The 16,515-nt window shown below is 35.9% G+C and overlaps 1 protein-coding gene across 1 annotated transcript in view; it reads left to right on the top strand.

The window, feature by feature from the left end:
* Window positions 1–1,859: 1,859 nt before the first annotated feature.
* Window positions 1,860–16,515, top strand: part of LOC143251577 (uncharacterized) — a 244,805-nt gene continuing 230,149 nt past the window's right edge. The window contains exon 1 of the mRNA XM_076502849.1: window positions 1,860–6,917. Coding sequence (XP_076358964.1) covers window positions 2,523–6,917 — 4,395 coding nt within the window. The 5' untranslated portion in view covers window positions 1,860–2,522. The remainder of the gene's footprint in view (window positions 6,918–16,515) is intronic.

Below are 16,515 nucleotides of genomic sequence, written 5' to 3'. Positions count from 1 at the left end.
GCTAAATTAGGGACGACTAGCGCAGATAGCCCTCGCGTAGCTTTGCGCGAAATTCAAAACAAACCAAAAAAAAAATCATTGCATCTGTCTTAGTGCATGTTAGTTGCACCAAATTATTAGTGAGTTAGATTTTATAATGCTCATGATCACGACTTCTGATCAAAAATTTAAATAACTGCATGGACTAGGAATATAAAAAGGCAATTTACAAATTAATGAAATAATTTTGTACATGATAAGCTAATTATCCGAACTTATTTGTTTTTTCGAATTTCGCGCAAAGTTACACTAGGACTATTTACGCTAGCCCTCCTTAATTGAGCAATGTAAGACTAAAGGGAAGACAGCTAGTCATCATCACCAACCGCCATCTCTTGGGCTACCAACGTGTAGTGGGATTGACCGTGACATGATTGACACGGCTGAATGGATGTGCATGTTTGGTGTGACGTATATACCAAGCCGCAACCCTCCAATTATGTGCCGAGTGCCCTAACCATCTGGTCACTAGCAGTATCTGACATGATATATTTAATACTCATCATAATGGTAATGATCATGTTGTAATAAATCATAATGTGGATATTCTAGATCTTAACACTACATTTAACTGGATTATTACAAGAACTATGTTGATGAACTCGATCAGGTTGCAATAAACCTGTGAATAACCTTGTTTATTATTTTCAAAATTTTCTATACATTATTAGCCAGTTCTTAGCAACATACATAAGGATAATCTTTCTTATTATTTTCAAACTTTTCTGTGTATTATTAACCTATTATCAGCAACAGACATAGGATAATCAATCTTATTATTTTCGAAACTTCCTATAAATGATTATCGTATTCTTGGCAACAGACAAATGATATATTTTATTATTATTTTAGAAATTTCCTATAAATTATGGGCAACAGACATAAGGATAATCTTGCTTATTAATTTCAAAATTTACTATAAATTATTAGCCTACTCTTAGTAACAGACATAAGGATAATCTTGCTTATTATTTTCACATTTTCTTATAAGTTATTGGCCTACTCTTAACAACAGGCCTAAAGATAATCTTTTTTTATTATTTTCAAAAGTTCCTATAAGTTATTAGCCTATTCTTGAAATTATTGCCAAAAAGAAAAAAAAAACACAGTTGTTTAATATCATCCCGACTACAGCATAATTTGGCTTAAATGTAATGAATATTTTGAAACTGTAAAACTGAAGCAAATTTATAGCTGTTTCTAATTTAATCTCTGCTACTCCTTATTTAGTCTAATAACTAGTTGATTTCCGTAAAATATTAGATGTGTTATAAGAGTGATAGGCCAATCCTACTATATAATCTAACAAAATAACTTTTTAGTCAAACAAATATTATTCTAAGCTCACTGCATTTAGATTGGTCATTTAATGTTTTACTTTCTAATATTCTGTATAAATGAATTATTGTGTCTGTCATTTGTGCTGGTTTATTATGCTAATTGTAAAATGTGGCATATTAAACTAACAAATTCTAGTTTGTCTGTTAAAATAAAATTAAACTGCACTAAGTAAGCGTGTTGGAAACTATTGTATTTATTATTTATACATATAACAAACATTTTCTCTTTAATTGTAAAATACAATTTACTAGCCTTTATATACTTACATGCAAATACAATTTTGAATTTCCAAGTTTAAACATTGTTTGTGCTATAGTTTTGAATGTAATATTTTGTTGGAATGCTAGTCTCTTAAAAAAAAATCACAACAAACATGAAAAACGAAAGCCTGTAATGTAGCGCCCTCTATTGGTAGACACTTGTTGATAGAATAAATGCACTAACTGCAGGATTTCCAGTCATTCAGATAGAATGTTTCAGGACAGATGGTGTGTTAATGTGGTGATATCCTCAGTCTGGCCATGTATACCGCTTAATCTGCTTATTGATACGTTTTGTTTCCTGAACGTGGTAAAAAAAAAAAAGTCCAAGGATTCAAGTCATAAAATAATGAGTCTCTGTAGTAGGATTAACCAATAGCATGTGATTTTAACCAACGCTTTTAAGCAGCAATTTAGATGGAAGGACAGCGTCTGCCTTCGGCCAATTTCCCGCAAGAGTCGGTTATTGTTCGTGGTGTTCGGGTGAATCTTAGCTAAAACCCACCGCTGATCGTCACCAGTTTCACAAAAAGCCGATAGTGAGTGTGAAAGTAATGAAATTGATGATTTTAATTTCAAGAGATGCTTTATGCTTCCGAGTTGTAGAAGGTCTAAACTGTGGCGCATGTGTAATGGTATAATAACAATGATTCATGTTGCAATTGTTAGTAAGAGATTTCGTTTTGGAAGTAATTTGAAAGTAAGGTAGGAGATGAAAGAAGGCGAAGAGTCGTTTAATTTGTGGAATTATATATATGTAAAAAAAGGTTGAACTTCGAAACACAACTAGTGTTTGATAGACAAATTTACATTTATTAAACTTATGTTGAAAACTGTTATAGCATTTTGAGTGAAACTGGGGCATGTTTCTGGACGATCTCTATGTCCGAGAAGCAAGAAGTCACTTCGCCGTCCGTCTCGGTCAAGGAGAGGATTCGAGAAATAAATGCGCGGTTAGTAGCAGCAGATGGACAACCGACCGACCTGATAAAATTGAGAGTAAAAAATATCTCTGGAAGTGCAGTCGCTCAGCCAAAATGTTTAGGATTCTCAGAGAATGCGAGAAACACAAAATGTTATCTTGAAGAAGAAGAAAGAAACACAAAATGTTTTCTTGAAGAAGAAAAGAAACAAACCAGCGTGGGACTCTGTGTGGCAGAAGTAAAACTCAGACGCAGAAGCCGTCCGACTAACGTACCGATTAGTAAACTTAAAACTAACGTAATGGGCGTTTCCAAGGAACTTGTGTCAACAAATGATACAATCTTGGAACTGCGTTCGAATCAAGATTTGGCCTATAGCCGCGTGTGTGGGTCGAACGTCCCAAAAATAGCAGAGTATCAGAAACAACAGGACTGTGGCTGTGTGATCCATGTAAGTCAGAGACGGGACTCAGTGAGTAGCGACACTCCAGCCGAGGAAGTCCCGCCTTCTCTTACTAGCTATTCGCATAAAAATCTAATAGAAGTTTCTGCGGAAGAGATCTCCGTCTTATATCCTAGTGCGCAGTTTAAAAAAGATTCTGAAGTAAGAACAAGTTTGAAGAAATTTACGTGCCACACACCATCCCAACTGGGTGATCGTAGTAGAGATCACAATGTAGCTGATCGAGTGCATCAGACACGTTCCGAAGATTGGCGGGAGTCTTACCGGGTAAGCTTTACCTTACAAATCAACGATCCAGATGAAGTAATACCCGATCCACTTATTGTTTGTATCGATAGTCAACAAGGAGCACGTGACCTAGAAAATACAAATAAGTCAAATGAAGTAAAAACTAAAGATGAAGTGTGTACGATCGGTGGTGAATTTCGTGAAAAAATACCGACGAATACGAGCTGCACTCTCGAACGTCCCCTTTCTGTAGAAGAAGACCGCAAGAAGCTTAAAGACTCTGCTAGCGAGGGTACATACGTTTCTAATTCTGAACTCAACGAGAGGTCTAGAGGAGGAACAGGGTCTCTGAATAGCGAATCTATCTTTAGAGAGTCATGTGCTCTTTATAAATTACATTCTCATTCAAGCCAAGTTAGCTCAGTTTCGCACTTTAATGAAGAGAGCTCAAAAACTCAGTTTCGTAACCAGTCACAAAAATCACCTTTCGATGACATACTGAGTTCTCTCGAAAAAATCTGTGATGAATTCGAGTTTACTAGTGCAGATATACATTGTGAGAATACTGAAAAAAGTGGAGATTCTCGTTCTCACTTAGAGAGCTCTGGAGATGTGACACGAATATTCAGTGACTCAACCGTTTCTTCAAGCGCGCTATCGTATCTAGACAAAACAAAGTATTGTACTTGCTCCCACGATCGTAATACAGCCGATAACGTACCTTTTCCTCACTCAAATATTGGGTTAAAATGTGATAATGTTGACTGCTCTTCCCTCTGTTTCCCTGAAGACTTTCCGAACACAAACTTTGAAGACAGTTTGAAAGAGAAAAGTTCCACAAGTTCAAAAGCATCCCATGATTTCCTTTGCGATTGTTTGGAGTTAGGTTTATCGTTCAGACCTGAATCATTTGACTCAAAATCTGGTGACGCTAAAACTCAATACGCATACTGCGAAAGAAAATTAAATAACTGTGATAATATAACTTTTAATGATGAAAACAAAGATGCATTGACATTGAGATTTGAGACTAGGATGGACAGTAGAACAAAAAGTAGCAAATACTATACGTTTTATCGTGGCAACAGGGTTAAAAACAAAGCATCAAAAGTTCAACTCATACCAAATTTCCATATCACCACATTAACAAAAGTTCCACCTACTGCTACAGAACTCGAGCCAAGTCAGGCGTCAAGGTCTCTTCCTTCTACTCCTCTCACTCCAAGAGCTAATTCTCAGGTAAGATCTAAGCCCAACTTACCTGCGTATCTAACATTAGGTAGGAAAGGAGGTTTACGACGGGGTAGTGAGGGGTACAACCATGATATTTTGAGTAATATTACAACAAATAATTTTATTGATGAGTTAACTGAAAGTAAAGACATCAAACAAATAAGAACAATTTTAGCTGGATTAGATTTCTCTAAATATCGGCGTGGTAGAAGTGAAGAAGAAATCGAAACTAAATCGAAAACATCGTTATCATCGAATCAAATTCCAGAAAATCTTTGTAATGATTTCAAACACTTATATCGAGGTGGATTATTTTTAAGTAAGTTTAATGAGACAACTAAGAGCTTCCATGGTAGTCTAACAGAAGTCAAGCCTGCCAAAGGACTTGATAATATTTATCAAAGGAGTACCTCTCTACTGGATTCTCTCGATCATAACTTCCAATGTACTAAACTTTATCAGTATCAAGTTAACGATAGTGTTAATACAAATAATATTATTGGTAAAGGGGAAGTTGTGAGTAACAGTAAAGATCCTGGAAAATTTCCTTCCAGCACTTTAAGTTCACGGAAAACAAGGAATAACCAACTTCAACGGACACCTGAGTTTCAACATAAACATCAACCTCACCATCTATTTACTACCATGAATCATAGTAAATCTCCCCAGTCAGTTTCAGAAGCGATAGATAAAAATGGAAATAAGAAATTAAAGCAGTTAACCGAAAAACTAAAGTCACAATATTCGTCGACTGTTTCGTCTTCCCCAAATTTCTCTTCGGTTAAAGATTCCGAGTCAAGTGAGCCCTTTGGGAGAAAATCGCCTCTAGTGAGTAGAAGTTCATCTTTTTCACACGTAGACGTAACCTTAGAGGGTGGTTATGTTATGTCCAGTGATTGTTCTAACAGAGACTCGACTTATAGCCTCATTTCAGGATTAGCAACATTACCGCGAAAAAAAATTACACAGCTTTCTAGTCTTTCGGATAAAAATCGCACATCCAGCAGTAAACCTGTACAAGACAATGCCTTGATATCACCGAGATTGGAGTTAAATCAGTCTGATTTATTAAATAGTTCTATTGTAGACTCAATAGTAGACGAAGGTCTAGTATCTGACTTAGACTGTCCATCCTACTCTCATGAGTACAGTTCCGTCACGACATCTTCCTCTCACTCTTGTGACTCAAAATCATTAGTATCATTTATTCGCAGCAGGACTAATACCTACTCAGGTGATGGAACCCATTCTTTGCCAAGCGAAGCTAGAAAACGAAGGAAAGGTTTCAGGGGTCACACAGTTGGTTTTAAATTAGGTTCTCATGAAAGCAAGGCCAATAATGGTAGACTTTTAACATATCCTCCTCAGCGCCGAAGTTCCAAGTCAGATGATGAACTGGAATATACCTCTGTGGACAGTAATGGTTTGAAATCTCTGAAAACGTCTCCAGGTCTAAATTTGCCTCTTAACGAAGGTCCTTTGCATCAGACCAGTGACCTGTCTTTGGCAGACAGTCACTTTAGTCACAGCGAAAGCTTTCGGGACGAAACTTATCAAGATATTTTGAATAAAGTCACAGGAAACTCAAATCACTTAACCTCAGAAGATAGAAATGTAAAGGCTTTGAAGAAAAAATGCCATAGCGATCCTAGTAGAGGAAATACTGGGAAGAACGTCCATTTGCCGGAAATAATAACAACATGTAACAGTGAATCAATGCTACGTAATTTTGACAATTCTAACGAAATACAACAGCCTGAATTAATATTCGGTACAAAAGAACCTGTCAGTGATGATGCCAATTTGGTGCTCGCGGATTTAACGAATCATCAAGCTAAACAAGGTCTGGGTTGTTCACCCCCACAAACAAGGTTATCAGGAACTGATTTCGATTTGGATAAAGAAAAACTTATGATCAGAAGCCCTCAACAACAAAGAAGGTACTCTAAGAAACGTCTGAGAGGACCGTACGGCGAGATGCTAGAAGAAGAGATGAGAAAATCTGGAGAAAAGGTAAAGACAAACTTTGCGGAAGAACTAAGTTTCTTACAAGAGCTAAGTGAAGAAAAATCTAGAGACGACTCACGGTTATTCTCCGAATGCCCATCCCGACCATGTAGCTTTTCTACTAGCCAATCCTTGGATGATACAGAATTAAAGAAATCCTCACTTTCTGAATCCGGCATTTTAAGGCGAAAAACCAGTGCCAATATCCCTTTAGTACAAAGTGACAGTGACAGTGAAGTTTCTCATTTATCTCCTCCCCCGATTTCAGTGTTTTCTTCGGACCCCAATATATCACAAAGCCCTTCGGATCTACAAGTATGTGAAAACAACGCTACTTCGTGGAATCAACAACAGGATGCGTTGGTGTTTGAATTGAAAAAAGAGTCAGAATTGACGAGGTTACGATCTGTAAAGAAGCATCAGGTAAAAACTTAGTCGTTAGACTTCATATATTTAATCGTTGAACTTTAGGATAGTCGAATGTAGGAAAAGCATGTGAAACATTTGTGGTCATATTAGTATCTATATTGCAAAATTACATCTTTAAAGTCCGGATTTACAGAATAATATAAAATATTTTTAATTGCACACGCCGAAATCTATAAATTCACTTGCCCTAGTTAAGCCTTTATTAAGTATGGGTTATATTCGATAGAGACAAATTAACACTGTAACGTGTGTAAGTTTGCTTTAGTTTGGTCAGTGCTAAACTCCACGTGTGTTATACTATCAATAAATAAACTTATAACGTGATTCTACAACCTGATATATTTGAAATATATTGCTGTACAAAGTCTCTACTAGGGTATATTGACACTCACCTTTTGTTTAAATCCATTAAAAAAGTGCACGTGCATGCGCATTTTGAAGATAGACAAAATATGAATGTTAATGTAATAGATATTTCTTACTTAGAGTTTTCGTATGGATGCGTAATTGTCGATAACATTACGTTACGTGCTTTATTTGAAATATTTATTAAAGTCGGAAGAAGTTATAACTTTGAACAGTATTTTTAAAATCAGTACCTAGTCACTTTTGAATAATCAAAATACTCTATAAATCCAAACACACGTTACAATGCTCTCGCACTGATACGCTAAGAGTTTAACATTTCAGGTCATGGGTGAACCAATGTAAAGATTTCATACCTGTCCTTTTTTTTAACTTTCAGTGGCCGTGAGGATTTTAAAGTAGGTCCATTTTTTTATTTTTTTGCACACAATAATGAACTGTTTTTATTTATGAGGGACAATCTATGTTGAAGTTGTATATTCAAATGAATTCGAGAAACTTTGAATCTGAAAGAGAACAGGTAGTTTTAGCCTGAGCGGTACCGAAATAAAAAGGCGAGTTGACTTGTGTTGTTCACTGTTAACAACGTTATAATACAAATAACCTGCTGTTTTGACCCAAGTATAAAAAATGAGGAAACATTGCTTTCTATGTAAATGCTTATGACACTAAACATGCTTGTTTAAAGAGAAAAGTAATTATTTAGAATAAGCGTAGTAAACCAAACCTCAAAGAAATTAAACTTATATTATCGTTTGCAAGACTTTTAGTCTTACTATTAGTTAGTAAACAATAGTATAAGAAAATTAACGGAAAATGACCGATGTAGATTGTTGTTTAATAACAAAACTGTCTAGACTCTTTTTGCTCTGAGGTTCCTTTGATATGAATAAAAACGTTTGAGGCGTTTTCAACCTATAAAAATTCCTTAAAATGTGATTTTAAAGTATCCCCCACTACTTTAGCATGATGACTAAAAACAGTGCCGTAGGAAGAACAACACAACCTTTCGACATACTGTATCGTTTAATTAATTCAACATAATTTTTATCGGCTTATTGTTTATTTAGAATTAATTCAGCGTCTTTGTTTTCTGCTTTTTTCTGGCGGTCCTCAGAAAAAGCTTTACAACACCTACGGAGGTCGCTGCTCTCACTTTGAGAGACATTGATGCAGATAAGTAACTGTATTGTTGTGTAACTCGTTGTTGCGGTAGAGCGATAGATAAATTTTGCGATTGAATAGTTCAACAACGTAAGTGACGAGAAAGAAAAAATTGTGCTCGACAACTGAGAAACGACTTTTGTAAATCGACATCAATTTGCCATGCTAAATTGTGCACCATTGGATTATTCTGTGTAAACTTGCCTGTTACAATTGTGAAACACGGTCCGAGGAGTTAGGCTTAATAATTTTGACGAAATAAATAATGTATATCTAAATGAATAAGTGCACAACCCCTTGTGTTTATTCCTTAACTATTATCTACGCAGTCTAAACACGAATAATAGTTTCGCGACATTCTGTGGTTTTGTACAACTAAAGTATAAATAAGTAGTATAGTTTGTTGACCATCTTGAGGTAGTTATACATAATTGTGTTGTAGAGTTTAGTATTCTAAGGGATAATTTCTTTAGACTACTACTTTTCGGTTTTGATATAATTATGTAGAGTTTAGTATTCTAAGGGATAATTTCTTTAGACTACTACTCTTCGGTTTTGATATACTGTAGAGTTTAATATTCCAAGCAATAATTTCTTTAGACTACTACTTTTCGGTTTTGATATACTGTAGAGTTTAGTATTCTAAGCAATAATTTCTTTAGACTACTACATTTCGGTTTTGATATACTGTAGAGTTTAGTATTCTAAGGGATAATTTCTTTAGACTACTAGTTTTTTGGTTTTGATATAATTTCATCGTGGATCTGATAAACGAGACCGTAAATTACAAACTGTTTAAAACCACTTTTTATGATTCGCATAAAAACGAGTTTAGCAGTTTTGAGCAATGTACGATTCAAACTTTGTTGGCGACATCCGTTTAGCGTTGTGTAGCTAGCTGTACAGTTGAGCTAATCATGACTGAGGTAATCTGTCTTGATAGGGTTCTACAAAATGGCTGCAGTTTAAATGATGCAGTCAGAGTTCTAAATGCAGGGCACATTGTCAATCTTTTTTTTTCTTCTTTTCTTTAACTAAACTGACTGTTCAGTGCAGAAGCTGCCATAAAATAACGCATTATGAAACTGTAAATATTTAAACACCTTTACTAATCCTAGAATTCCTGATGGGATTCAGACCACATCGTTTACATTTCTATAAACTATATATGTATCAAGTTGCTTGTGGATCCATGACTTTGTTGATTGCAGAATTCCTAATGTATAAAAAATGTAAAGAAATATCAAATACCTTAGAATTAATCCAATTATTTACTACAGGAATACTACCATACATTCTCAGAAAGTGAACTAATTCATCCTGTTTATTTGGTCAGTACTTTACGCTTAATGTTGTAATGAACAAAAATTTAAAATTACTCAATACTTAAGTTAAAAATTTGATAATTAATCGACCAAAAGGTCTGATCTGTACTCCAAAAGAGTTAATTTTCTAAACTTCATACATATTGTTATTTGTAAAGAAAAATATAAATAGATGTTATAAAACTAAGTGGTTTATTGAAGCACACTTAAGGATGGTGATTATTTTACGCACAGTAAACACATGTATTACGCTATCTCAGCAAGAACTATCTTCAAACGGAAATTAAAACGAAAACAAGAACGATTAACAACTTGCTCTATAGTCGTGAAATTTTCAGGTTTTACTTTTATTGAGGCTCGGTTCAAAAATTTTCATCAGGCTGACATGCGTAGAGTTATTTTTGTTTTTCAGACGCCTATGAAGTTTGCTGTTCCATTATTAAATCACGTCATGCTACGTACAGGAATCGTGGAGGTTGTTACAGAAGATGTTGCGGATCCTTTGTTAATCTATGAGTTATTCCAAGTCTCATGATTCAGACAATTATAATTTAAATATATTTTGACTGTGTCAAAACTGATGTTTTCTACACAGGCATATTTCCACTCGGTGCCGTACACAGTTTTGTGTTTCCTCTTCAGTTGTCGATTTACCAGTTTGTCTTTATACAAGAGGATCGTGGAGTAGCGGTGATGACAAGCTACAATAACTATCCATTTAAAAATTTTAAGGCATGATAATTCATTGATGTATATTATTTTGTGTTGTTTTAAGAACAACGTGAATTCTTTGTTTGTTGGTGCGGTCATAATAAAAGTTACAATAACAGAGAGCCTCGATAAACCTGTCACGCCATCTGGAAGGTTTTACATGACAAGAACTGGAAATGTTTTTGTTGCTATAACAAAGTATATATTGTCCTTCTGGTCTGAGTGCTTGCATTGTGTCGATGGTTCTCATAATATGCATGATAAGTATCAGCAACCAATAGTATGTCACCTTGAACCTTTTTACTGTAGAACGAGATTGGTCGTTACATCATGGTGTAACAGGGATAGACAAAAGCTTTGCAGTACTGAATGTAAATATTTAGTTAAGAATCTTTGATCCTCATTGTTGGAAAATAATTACCAACAATGTGGATGATTAGTCAAGAAATCTCTGATTAAATATTTTGTTTTGACAACGCGCTGAAACAACAATATTAGTACACGATAGGAACAAAGTAACAGCTAAATTATAATATTTCTATTTTCCGGAAACTTTGTTCTTTCACTAACTTGAGGAATGTCTTATTATATTTTTAGAGGTTACTTCAGTATTTCCAGAAGAAATGTGTAAACAATGATATATTTCTTTTGTATATTTTTATATTATGTCTTTTATTATTTATTTGCCCCTAAAATTTCTCCATTACAAGAAACTAATACTTGGTTTCCTCAAAAAAAGTATCTACTGACCGAAGCGTCTTTTATATTGATACTATTTTGTGTAGACAAAAGCTTATTTCTTTTTTGCAATAAAGTAGATAGATACACAATGGTTTATTTGTGCTCTGCCCATTGCGGGTATCGAAACACAAAGTTTAGCGTTGTAAAACGTACCACTGGTCCAAGAACGAGAGACAGAAAAAAAAGAACATCTTATGAACTTATAAATCTATAAAAGTCCCCAATAGCACAGCGGCACATCAGCGGACTCTCACCGCTAGAAACCGGGTTTCTGTACCCGTGGTGGATAGAGCACAGATAGCCCATTATGTAGCTTTGTGCTTAATTCCAAACAATCAATCAATCAACCATTTACATGTTGTCAATCTACCAGTAATTCTCTGCAGATAATCGTGGTAGCCCCCCAAACCACTTAGTTCCCCATAAAGACTTCTGGTTAATTAAAATAAGTTATTTTTTAAAATAGCTATTATGTGGCCATGCCAATTTGCATCTAAATCCGCGAATCCTGTCTCGAGAGCATTTTGACTTTCTTTTCCAGATGAAAGTTCAGTTGTTTAGAAACAACAACAACATTTAAAGTTTATAAGTTTAATTTATAGAATCAATAGAAATTTTGTGTTGATACATTATCCTTATCTAAATAGAGATGAAGGATCGACTGGTGTTAAAGCGCAGTTTTTAAAATAAATATTGATTTTATATCGATGACATTCATTCTTCTTAGTATTATAACGAGTTAAACCTCCTTATAAAGCTATCCACTTTCCTTACGCACGTTGTACTCCTCATAACGGCAACTTACATGTATAAAGTTTTAATGCTGGCTCTTGGCCAAAAAATGGTTTTGTTGCGGATTTCAAATGTTTTCCCTTTTTTTATTACGTTATGATTTTTATGCGAGTTGTCTCGATTGGATTTTCAAATAAAGACTAATTTATGGGTGTAGCTATAGAAATCTAAAAAAAAAAAGTAGAATTTAGACAGTGGGTCTTTCTCTATGCAGGCTTAGGTTGGATTTGTCCACCAACGAGTAATGCTCACAGTTGATGATTGAAACATTTGTAAATGTCTTATGTATTTACTTTAACGGTAACTGAGAGAATAAGAAATTAGTTGTATTTCTCTCTCTCTTTTCAGTAGTTGAGAATGGTGATAACTATTCAGCCATCTAAATTGTTTGTGGCGTTGTTAACAAAGAATCTATAGGATGGGTTATCCGTATTGTACCTACCATGGGTATTAAAAATCCGGTTTTGGCGTTACAGTCCTTCGGATTTTCCGCTAAGCCACTGGGGGTGGGGACTGCTATCCATCTATGACTTTTATTAGTCTGTATATATGCCCAACTTTAAAAAGGTTTGTGGCTAAGGGTAGGGAGGACTCGAGAAATGAAAAGTGAGGGTTGTACCAACCAAGATTCGTTTGGTTTGTAACATAAATCATCTCGGTAGTTGACTTTGTCATGGGTCCAGATCTCATACGTACTCCAGTTTTGTTTTCTTCAGTAACATATAACGTATTTCATTGCACCGAAGTACGGTTACAATTCTGGTATTTCGTCGTTTAGTAATGTGTGGTCGGAAGATGCGTCTGGTATTTCTCAGTGAGGAAACTCTTCACTCAAAATTCTACATTTGAAACACCAAACTGCTCTAGGCATATATTTGCTCCTAGGCAAAGGGCATAGTACACTGGTTCTGCGTATATTGTGTACTGTTGGATACTTTATGTTAAATAACCCTTAGCTATTTTCTTTGTCTCTTTATAGAAAATAGTTTGTTTTATTTTGAGTTTCGTGCAAAGCTACACGAGGGCTATCTGCACTAGCTGTTCCTAATTTAGCAATGTAAGACCAGAGGAAAGGTAGCTAGTCATCACCACCCACTGCCAACTCCTGGGCTACTCGTTTACCAACAAATAGTGGGATTGATCGTTACATTATAACGCCCCCACAGCTGCAAGGGCGAGCATGCTTGGTGCGACGGGGATCTGAACCCGCGACCGTCAGATTACGAGTCGAGTGCCTTATTCACGTAGTCATTTCGGGCCCATCCAGAAAATGAGTCACACATAACTCTTGTCTTATTTGTGCGTGTTCGTTTGGGTATACACTGTTTGTTTTTTTTATTTGTATGACGTGTCTGTTGACACTCAAGTGATTTACAGTTCTTAGATATTTCTAAAGTATTAAGGTACTGAAGTCCATGGTTCGTCTACATTTCAGTTTCAACTTCCTTTTGAACAAAACTGATCTTAACCTGATGAGGTTTTTGACATCTACTTTTATAATTTATTATAGGCTTAAAAGATTGCATAACAATATATATATATAAACAATTATGACATGTTATTTTTATTTTTGATCAGGTTGTGAAAATAGCTTCGTGCTACGCATGTTTTTCAGATATAATTAAGTGTGTTGAAATCTATGATTTTGTTTTTGTACTTATAACGAGAATTTAACGTTCGAATCTCAAAAATATCAGACTAAGCATATTTAGTGGTTAGCAGACAGGACTCTCAATTCGAGGATTCGTGGATTGCGTCCTGTTGACGGAAAATCATGTTTTAGATTTTGGAATTGTGGGTGTGCACTGTGAAGGCGAAGGTTTAAGTCCCACTGTTCGTTTATAGTGGCCCATGGGCTGGTGGTGGCTGTTGTTATATAGTTACTTTGCATCTGCTACTACAGTTCATCAATTCAAAATTAAGGACGGTTAGCGCAAATAAACCTTACGTAGCTTTGCGCTAATTTCTGGAACAAATATAAAGATATTAATTATCTAGAACACTTGAAGCTAATCTGAGTTTGGTGTGCATGTTTTATACTTTTGTTTGTTTTTACCAGGAAACAAATAAAAAGATTACAGGAAATGCTTAACTCATGCATTGACTGAAGTTGACATTGGTAATATTTGCTTACCCTAAAGTTACCTTCATGAGGAACAAGACAGCATTTTCTAGAACTTGTCAAGGTTTATCATTACGAAACATTCCACATTCTGCATGTGATTAGACTAGAAATAACTAAATACCTCCTAACATAAGTCCTGTTAAACGTGATTTACACACCTTGACCCATGATCTAAGAAACTAGTATCTATACATAGATACACAATGGCTTGCCAAGTCGTAATCCCTTATACAGTTAAATCAAACGGTTTTAACTCACTGTACACGCTTTGTTGTGAATGTAATGTTGGAGGCAGCAATTTATAATTTTGAAACATTTATATACGCTCTACTTGGAGGCAAAGCTCAAAGAAGTAAGAGGCGATTATTTGATAAGTGTGTGTGTGGGTATATACACTGCTGGCCAAAATCATAAGGCCGATTAACATAAAGAAAAAATATGCATTTTACGTTGTTAGACTCAACCATTTGTTTGAAAGATGACAAACAGAAAAGAGGGAAAAAAATTAGCATTTAATAGGGAAAATGTGAACACTATGAAATTAGCCTAAATACTAGCTAGTCAAAAATTTAAGAACATACCAAAAGGAAGTCTTAAACAGGGTAGGAAATGCTTAACAAGAGGTCTCAGTAGTGAGTTGCACGGCCGTCATTGTGAATAACTTCAAACATTTACTTTGGCATGATCGATATAAACGTTTATAGAAGGCTGGCTAGAATGTTATTCCAAGTGGCGAAGATGGTTTCATGATGATCATGCACTGTTTGAAATTGACGTTCATTTCTATAGACTTCCCTTGCCATCCACCCCAAACATTTTCAATGGGGTTCAGTTCGGGCGAACACGCTGGATGGTCCAAAAGAATCACGTTATTGGCCATGAAAAAGTCCTTTGTCCTGCGGGCATTGCGGATTGCAGCGTTGTTCTACTGAAAGATCCAATCATTTCCACACAAGCAAGGGCCTTTAGTCAATAAGGATGTTCTCTCCAACATGCCAATGTAGCCAGCTGCTGTTTGACGCCCCAGTATAACCTGAAGCTCCATTGTTCCATGGAAGGATAAAGCACCCAAGATCATGATGGAACCTCCTCCACTGTGTCGTGTAGAAAATGTATCCGGCGAGATATCCTTATCGTGCCAGTAACGTTGGAAGGCATCTGGGCCATCCAGGTTAAATTGTTTCTCATCAGAGATCACAACCTTCGTCCACTTTTCTACGTCCCACGTTTGGTGCTTCTCAACAAAGTTTAAACGAGCTGTTTCGTAGTGTGTAAGGAGGTATGGCCTTTGAAGACGTTTATGGTTTCTAAAGCCTTTCTCTCGTAGATGCCGTCTTATTATTCTTGAGCTGCATTCTGCGTCTGTAAGGGCCTTAATCTAGTTCGACGATCGGTTGGTGTCTTGCCGGACAACTCGTCGAATCCTTCTGCTCAACACCGGCGAAATTTTCTTGGGCCGACCACTTGAAATTCTCGTTCCGTAGCCCTCATGGTAAAAAAGTATTTTAAAAAAATTACAACATCAGTTTTACTGCGCCTAATCTCACCAGCGATGGCACATTAAGAGAGATCTTGCTTTTGCAGCTCGACAATTCTGCTACGTTCAAATTCTGTCAACCTTTTAGCCTTTGCCATGTTTTTACCCAATGTAACACAGGAGATGTCGGTGGGAGATGTTGATAACGCTAATGCTTGAACACAAACGACTAAATTTCGTAACGTGTTTACCGATTAACGCTTCGTTTCAGTATGATCTTAAACTTTTGACGAGCTAGTATTTAGGCTAATTTCATAGTGTTCACATTTTCCCTATTAAATGCTAAAAGTTTTTATTTTTATTTTCCCTTTTTTGTTTTCATCTTTCGAAGCTCTGCTCAAAGAAGTGGTTGAGTCAAACAACGCAAAATGCATATTTTTTCTTTATGTTCATTGGCCTTAAGATTTTGGCCACCAGTGTATCCTCTAACAATTTAAGAGCCGCTGGTCCGATTGTCATCGAATATGACAAGTATTCTTAGAATCCTTGAGAAGATCAAATTTCTGATCTAATTTCTTTATGACACCTCTCAGAATCCCCTATGTTCTCTCTTTGTGACGTGATACCTCCCCTCCATATCATTCCCGGGGACTCCCTTTGTCTCTTCCCTTTGTGATTCGCGTAACAGTACGATTACTAATTTACCTATTAATATATTAATAAGCGTAATATGAGAGATAGAAATTACATTTGTTTGGGTGTTGGTTGCAGTTAAGCACAAAGCTACACAATGGGCTATCTGTACTCTGCCCACTACGAGTATCAAAATCTGGTTTATAACGTTGTGGAACCCGGCATAGCCAGGTGGTTAGGGCGTTCGACACGCAATCT

This window comes from Tachypleus tridentatus, chromosome 6 (assembly GCF_004210375.1).
Source record: "Tachypleus tridentatus isolate NWPU-2018 chromosome 6, ASM421037v1, whole genome shotgun sequence".
Lineage (NCBI taxonomy): Eukaryota > Metazoa > Arthropoda > Merostomata > Xiphosura > Limulidae > Tachypleus > Tachypleus tridentatus.
This window is presented reverse-complemented; position numbering and strand designations above follow the sequence as displayed.